The sequence below is a fragment of the Bradysia coprophila genome, unplaced genomic scaffold, assembly GCF_014529535.1.
Source record: "Bradysia coprophila strain Holo2 unplaced genomic scaffold, BU_Bcop_v1 contig_732, whole genome shotgun sequence".
In the NCBI taxonomy this organism is placed as follows: Eukaryota; Metazoa; Arthropoda; class Insecta; order Diptera; family Sciaridae; genus Bradysia; species Bradysia coprophila.
Window position 1 is genome coordinate 6252057 of NW_023503972.1, and position 7853 is coordinate 6259909.

The 7853-nt window shown below is 39.4% G+C and overlaps 2 protein-coding genes across 3 annotated transcripts in view; both read left to right on the plus strand.

The window, feature by feature from the left end:
• The window catches only part of LOC119084372, a 33862-nt gene extending 30427 nt beyond the window's left edge, over positions 1 to 3435 (plus strand). Inside the window, exons 2-7 of one of the 2 annotated variants that reach the window (XM_037194323.1) lie at positions 465 to 821; positions 896 to 1090; positions 1156 to 1262; positions 1374 to 1696; positions 1762 to 2273; positions 2339 to 3435. In XM_037194323.1, the coding sequence (XP_037050218.1) occupies positions 465 to 821; positions 896 to 1090; positions 1156 to 1262; positions 1374 to 1696; positions 1762 to 2273; positions 2339 to 2601 (1757 nt within the window). In that variant the 3' untranslated portion in view covers positions 2602 to 3435. The remainder of the gene's footprint in view (positions 1 to 464; positions 822 to 895; positions 1091 to 1155; positions 1263 to 1373; positions 1697 to 1761; positions 2274 to 2338) is intronic. The other variant, XM_037194324.1, reaches the window with a different exon arrangement.
• Positions 3436 to 5646: 2211 nt separating this feature from the next.
• Positions 5647 to 7413, plus strand: LOC119084383. The gene is made up of 6 exons (XM_037194345.1): positions 5647 to 5998; positions 6237 to 6426; positions 6520 to 6644; positions 6716 to 6935; positions 6993 to 7230; positions 7295 to 7413. Exons 1-6 carry the CDS (start codon positions 5750 to 5752, stop codon positions 7326 to 7328), a joined length of 1056 nt encoding a protein of 351 aa, XP_037050240.1. The 5' UTR covers positions 5647 to 5749; the 3' UTR covers positions 7329 to 7413.
• Positions 7414 to 7853: the final 440 nt, after the last annotated feature.

A 7853-nucleotide genomic window follows, 5' to 3' on the forward strand; every position in this document is an offset into this window, starting at 1 on the left:
CTGAGTAGCAGAGTAGCGATGAGAGCTTCATTTTAAATACTTTGAGTTCGTAAAAATAGGCCTTTTCTATTCGTTCGAAATCTGCAAGAACAAAGTTTTTTTCTTCCTACTGAACTTTCTTAACCTGTTACTTACGGCTATTCATCTGTTATCGATAACGACGACAAAAATAATGACGAGCTCTGGGTAATATGGTCCTTTATACAGTAAAATACATGTTAAAAAAATTGAAGTACAAGATTTAAAATCAACCGATTAAAAATACTTTCATCAATGGAAGTAATAGACCCGATAATAATACTGGTCATATGCTTGCCGTCTGTTAAGTGATTGGTTAAGTGTCTTTATAACAAAAATTGCTTTAACCTGCAGAAATTTAAAACTTTTTTTCTCAGGTCCATTGGTGGACATATACATAGATTCAAGCCTCAAAATCACAACTCTAAACACAACTTTTCTTACAGGTCACGCTGCCTGCTATTTTTCATCCGAGCTACAAGGCTCCTTCGTCACCCAAAGTACAGTCACCGACAATGAAGTACATTACAGTGACGTTAACATTACGGAAGATGCGATAGCTATTTGGGGTCAATGTCACAAACGCATCGAAAACAATGTAATCCTGATGATTGGCTCCGATGAGACGGCATGTTTCCGTTGCTTCCATTTGAAATTGGTCGCAAGGAACGTGCTGAAAGTGCACACGGCCGATAAGGATTACATTTCAAAGTGCTACACCAATGAAAATAAGGCGATAGCATCGTGTCCATCCTTAGACATGCTGAACGATGCGTCTAAGCATACCGAAATCATTTTATACAGTGAGTACAGCCACGAGTTTCATGATTCGTTGAACCAAAAATATTTTTAACAATTTTTTCGTCAAATGTTTCAGAAACCCGTGAATTCGATGGACAAGATATTCGACGTGAATATTGCCCCATCAACGGACGGTATAAGCTGACCTACAATGTTGACGATGGATTGGAAGACAAAATCGAATGTCCGCAACCCGATTCCGTTCTAGACAACTGTCCATCTGGTTCGGCAATGAACTTACGGTTCCGTAAATGTTCATTCGAAAATCATGGTAAATTGACGAGACGAGTTACGAGCTATTGCAAGGGAGTTAACTCACTTTTCTATTTCGAACAGAAATCACATTCGAGTGTCTAGGACACTGGCAAGTGGGCAATCGAAAATACTTGGCATTGATGAATTCAAGGAATGGCGAGAGACTAGGACCACAATATCGTTGCGCGGTGAGGATTCTAGAATTAATCGCACCTCACTAGAAACTCCAGAACCAATTCCCCCTCTACTGTAAACCCAAATTAAGACTCCACTGACCCGCTGATTTAACTTCATTTTAGACCTACAAAGACGACGACGACACCATAACAATTTCGTTCAGCAACGATTCCACGTGTGCATCAATAAACGCCTTCAGCAGCGATAACAATGCCGGTGTCATGCACAGTGAATCGCTGGTTCTGTATCCCGTCGAGCAGGCCAATTGGCCACAATCGATATTTTGCAGTTATCCGGATTGGATGTATGGCCATTGGGAGCATCTGTTTATCGATCAGTCGACCGTTGTGTACAAAGACCACCAGTCGTTCAAAACGTACACAATGAAATGCATTGAGAACGAAATCAATTCCGAAAAGTATATCGTCTTCAGTCGGACACAGTGGTAAGTGGTGATGTGGAACTCCCTAAAACCATCAGACGATTTTCTATAAAATTTTCTCTTTCCAGTGGCGAAGAGTCGTATCACTGTGTGTGGGTGAAAAAGCGTAGCGCAAACATTCTCGAATTCCAAATCGGTATCCGTACCGGTTCGAATGCGTCATCGATTATCTGCGACGATATGTACTTTGACGATTCTCGATGGTTGACTCAAGCCCGTTTAGATCACAACCAAGTCATGTCACCCTGCCCAGTAAATGGCGAATTCACCGGATTGATCCCTGACGCACTTGGACTGTGCGCTAAACTATCGTCGGAATGCCATTCGCCCGATAACATGCACTACGAGGTGTCGGCATGCAATTATGACGAAGTTTATGAAGAGCGTGAATATCGGTGCTTGGGCCAGTGGGAAGAGAAGGGTTTGGTTTACACGTACACGCAACGACGAGATGTTGGTACGTACGAATGCTTTGTCGGTGGTATGATGTCCGACCAGAAAATCTACATCAAAGAAGCGGGCGAACATTGTCAGAGGCATGTGAATCCGTACAGATACGGAATGGAGCTGAATAAAGTTGGTGAGTTGATCGAGCGGCTAGTGGCTTTCTCTTCGGGGTTGACTAACAATTTTTCAATTTTTCAGCTTCGTGTAAGAACACAACGACACCGAACGCACGATCGACAACGACAGAAACACCGTTGTCGTATTCGACAATCAATCCGGTGAATATTAGTGACGAGTCGAGTACGGTTCGAGTTGAAGCGGTAACATCAACGACAAAGGGAATTCCCACTTTGAGTCCAGTCAGTAAGACAATAAATGCGGGCAATGCATTGAACCGTTCGACGGTCACAATTATCGGTCTGTGTGCGTTGGTGGCGCTAGTAAATAAGTTGATTGCTTAAGAAAAGAATCGCGTTGATGTGGGCTCACTAAAAATGTGCAACGTCTTCCTAAAGAGTGGAAACTATAAACTTTATCGATTGAATGGTGTGGATGATGTGCGTCTTTATAATATTTTTAAGAGAGGTCTAATGTGTGTTGTGGTAAGTAAAATTATATTAAAAGGCAAGATGGAAGACAAACACACTCGTAAGCAGCTAACCCCTTGTTTGTAAAGCGGCGGTTGTAAGGATTTGTCGATGGTTACCACCTACCCGGAAATGGTTACTACCGAAGAATTTTTATTCTTTTTCAGTTGTCCTAACTCCTCAAAATTGTAATTCTCGAGTCTCAATCGCTCGGCCACACCGCAATTAAATAGCACTTAAATCTGACAAAGAATTTTCCAGTTTTCTGTTCAGCAGCAGCAAGCATATCTTATGAGGTGTGATTTTCGAATCTACTACTTCCCTTGATGGCTCAATAGATTGATACAGAATCTTTTACCTCATTTCTTTTTAACATTTTGCTACATAGATTGCAATAGCGACAGTCGCTTTGTTTCGTGGTTTCGGTAAGAGAAGACATAACTGCCTGAGTTTGGAGGCTGCTTATTTATATCGTTAGACTAGAGAACTATATTTTTATGGATTGATTGTAGACGTAAAATTGATTGTGTTATGAGTGATGATGATGGTGTGACGACGTACTTAATGTTTTGTACGAGTAGTGTAAAAGTAAAATTTTATTTTTATTTCGATTTAAGTGTAAATTATTGAACTTCTTATGATACCCTAGACCTACAGTGTTACGAGTAAGGCTGAAAGTATTTTATGTAAATAAATGAATTATTACGAGAGAAATGGAGTTTTCGTCATCATTATATTTAACTCATAATGCGCAATTTGACTCTAAATGGTGAGAACTTGCAGTCATTACCCCACGAACACAATAGTGCGGTATGACCAAGTACCTGAGAATACTTGTAGCAATTTACGTTTCCTTGCTGTCTTGATTTGAATTTTAACCTTTGCCTTCAACACTTAGTTTACCGCTCCTCAAAATAAAAATGTCCAGACTAGAGCGAGGAAACTGAAAACAACCACACCCGATCCCAACCCGAATTTAATTTTTAAAGCGCGACATTCTCATGATCTTACAATCCCAGATGAGAACTTTTTTTTAACAAAACGCGCTACCCAAACAAAGATGAATTATACTGATAAACAGTAATTTTTAACGAGCATCAAGCCCGAACCGTGGGCAAGAACTGCAATTGTGTTATCCTTGGCAACTCAAGTGATACGAAAGTACGTTTTTCCTCAGTTAGACTGTTGAGTGCAAATGAGATGCAAAACTTTCGACTGTTGTTATAGTCATATCTCGCCCAATTTTTCCATTTGAAAATAAAGAGTTAGAATATATGAAATGATTGTACATGGAAGCGTCCCTGAAGAGGAAGAGGAAAAACGACATCCGAAACGGATGACAGTTTTCTACGATTTTGTAACGAGCTGACGTGATTTTATGTTCTTCTCCCACAGGAATTTCCTTGGCTAGAGAGTGCCATCGATGGCAGACTGGCAGACTTTTAAACTGCTACTATTATTCACTATTTAAGACTATTCGCAGTTACCGAGTGTATTAAGATATTAAGTTCCAATGGAATTACGATTTTTTCCCGAGAAAGAAGAACGGAAATGATCAAAAAAATTCCCGGAGTTCATACGAAACGAAAGAGAGCTTTTCAATTTAGTTGCAGAAATACGCGGGCTTCGAGATATGTTGCAGTTTACAATGAAGAATTGTTTCTATATTGTTGTTATGTACAGATCACGCGAGCGAAGCGAGTCGTACCGCAGTAGACGAATTCTGAGTAAACTTCAATAGGCGAAAAACCGGAGAAAAGTAGATCATTTCACATCTTTGTACGAAACGACTACAAATACAAATACGTAAACGATTTTATATTCAGACGGACCAAAAACGTCATATTCTCTCACCAGATAGATAGCAAAAACGAAAACCATTTTTCCCACTTTTTCGTCCCATTTGTGCCAATGTGACTTTTCAGGGCAGTTATATAGCATATTTTACTCACACTCTGCTGCGCTTTCCTCAGATCCATCCTCGTGTCTAAAATAGACCCATTTTGGCCCTTATGACTTAATTAATATGCTATTATGCTATTAATGGGACTTAGGTCACTCCTTTCAATGTAATAATGTCACTGCTCGGTTTACTTTACTCTGTCACTATAAAACTTTTTATCTACCTAGGTGAAATAATAGCAGTGAAAAAGTGCAATTATTTCGCCGTCGGTAGATAAAATAGCGTATTCACCTCTGTCCAAATGTTTAATTAGACACTTGGGGTTATAACATTCGCCTTTGGCTCATGCAATAACTCCCCAAGTGTCTAAATAAACATGTGGACAGAAGTGAATAATCTACTAATATCTGCTACTAGGTCCCAGTGAACTGGACCTGTAGGTATTTACATCGAGTCGATATTATCGACAATACTATTTTGTTGACCCTCTATACTGATGTCTCAACATAAAGACCAAGAAAAATGATGAGAGTTAAACATGTTTCCTAGAAATCAATAACGAATCGAGTGAGTAATATTTGTTCCAAACAACAACAAAATTATCTGAATCAATAAATCGCGATCGTACTTGTCTTTGGCGAATGACGAATGTTTACAGACAGTGTGTCTGTTCATGAAAATAAATGAAGTTCAAGCTCTAGCCGCTCTAGCTGAATTGAACTGAGAATCATTTGATCGGCAAGAGATGTAATGTATTTCGTGTGCAGGCAATAAAAAATCTATTTCTGATGCAGCGCATTGATATTCAAATTCGAAATTTTAATATTTTTTAATGCAAATTAGCATTTCATGTCTCCGCATCATTTAACAGTCGAGGTGACAACACAACACAACAAACAATATTTAATTCGCCAAAACTAGTTCTAATACTCATAATGAACAAACAACTGACTAATGGCTACACCAACCAGACATGATACGCCGATTAAGAATACGCTCATATAAGGCGAGTTTGTCTAGAAAATTTAATTAGTGACTGAGAAGACGCTTTCGTGCAAACATTAAAGTTAATTTTTATCGTCGGACAAGGTCAGCCAATTTTTATCGGTGGACCATACAATGAAGAGTCCGTACAACATTATCAATGTGATCGGAACAGTGGTTGCGATTTCACTACTCTCCGGAGATGTGCTATCCGCACGGGCTCCGGTCATAAAGCAGTTCGAAGTGGACGAATTCAACAATGTGATCAGGCCATACGAGCAGGTCGACGGGAAGCGGTCGGAAATTGTTGTTGAAAAAGTGAAAAATCTTCGATTGGAATGCCATTCCGACTATCCGGTGCAGTGGATTTACTTAGGAAATGGGGTATGTAGAATTGGGATCGGGATCAATATTTGTTTCGATTGGGAATAGTATATTACTATACAAGGGAAGGAATTTGATATTTCGTATCCAGATACTTTACTCATCTGGATACGAAATATCAAATTATTTCCCGAGTGTAGTATAACGTTTTTCTTTACGAAGGAGGGAAAGACTTTTCCCTAGCGACGGAAAGTCCATTTCCCCTCCCTAGTAAAGAAAAACATAATTCTTTCCCCAGATCCCCATCGTCAACACGGATATCTCACGTGAAAGCACACTATCGACAACCGATAGGCGAAATAACGGTCGCAACGGGTTCATAGCATCAATATTTCTGGGATCACTTAAAGAACAGCATACTGGAAAGTACCAATGCAGTCGCACCGATTATGTCACAGTTGTACCGAATTTGTATGTGTACGTGCCTGGTAAGTAACATCGAGACACGACCACTTTTTTTTTACTGTTGAACGACGTGTTTTGCTTAGATTTTTAATGGAAATTTATGCAAATCTTTCCAGGTCAAGATTTGTTTACATCAACACAAGGCAAAACCATTCAAATAAATCCGAATGTAACGTCCACTACGGTACCTTGCACAGTTTCTGATCCACGCATCAAAGTTTCGCTATTCAAATTGGACGGGGTACGTTGACTGTTATGTCGATCACAATGTTTTCATTTGTAACAAGTTTCCTATTTGTTGTACGCGTTCAGAATGTGTTGAAGAGGCCGGTAACTAAAGCAGACGATGCGATTATCTACGATCCGCGGAAGGGATTCCGCATCAATCTGAGGAAAATTGAAGACCCAGAAGGCAGATACCTTTGTACAGCTTATTACAACAATGACGTAAGAGATGTGGAGTACACAATTGCATCCAGTGTCCGAACGGATGATATCCAATCAGATGCACCGGCACCAGGAAATTATGAAGGTCTGACGCGCATGAAGTCTGACGAGCAAAAAATTCCAATTTTTCTTTCAAATTCAGAATTTAAAAAACCAAAGGAAGAGACTTGTACCGGAGATGAATGTAAACAGTGCCAAACCCACACTGACTGTCCACCGAATATGAACTGTTACACGGACTTTAAGTGTCGCGATCCATGCGAGTACTCAATTCGATGTGGAACTGCAGCCATGTGCCGCATTGTCGAAAATCGGCCGAAATGCTATTGTCCATCTGGTTTTGTCGGTGATGCGACCAAGGAATGTTTGAACATATCGAGGTACGCTCTGTTTTCTTAGCCGTTAAAGTGTCGTTGGTTGAAGTGTGTAATTGATTGTTTTCAGAGAACGATACGAACGATATGAACGATACCCATGATGCGCACCAGGACAAACGATCTGGCTTTGAATCGAATTTTCGTCGAATGTACAGAATTATCTTTTTGAAATAAATTAAATGATTTAATTTAAATCTATTGCAAATCGTTGGACAATTGTTAGTAATCTTGGGATACCCATGACAGTATCCAACGGTACCTTTCTACTGGTAAAGTATTTCAGTGCACTACAATCGACGAAACTATGCAAAGATTGAGTACTAGCGTCAAGATGAAACTTGACGGAGTTTAAGGGTCGATTTCATACTACGCAGCATAGCCTATTTTAGGTAATTTCTTAAAGAATTTTCGGGAATTTTAGAGAATTTCGAGAATTTTCGGGAATTTCGAGAATTTTCGGGAATTTTAGAGAATTTTCAGGAAATTCGAGAATTTCGTTGCAAGTAAAATATACCTTCGCTTTAATTTCCGATTTAAGAAAACTGATAACAATTCTAGAATAAGCAACTAAAAAAGATATCGACATTAGGAAGTGAAAAAAATTAAAGTTGATTTTCGGACTTTGT

What these genes read in the sequence shown, in the direction of transcription:
- LOC119084383 (XM_037194345.1), top strand. Translation starts at nt 5,750, where the DNA reads ATGAAGAGTCCGTACAACATTATCAATGTGATCGGAACAGTGGTTGCG. An exon ending in GGATTTACTTAGGAAATGGG is followed by an intron (nt 5,999 to 6,236) that starts GTATGTAGAATT and finishes TTCTTTCCCCAG; the next exon opens with ATCCCCATCGTCAACACGGA. An exon ending in TTTGTATGTGTACGTGCCTG is followed by an intron (nt 6,427 to 6,519) that starts GTAAGTAACATC and finishes AAATCTTTCCAG; the next exon opens with GTCAAGATTTGTTTACATCA.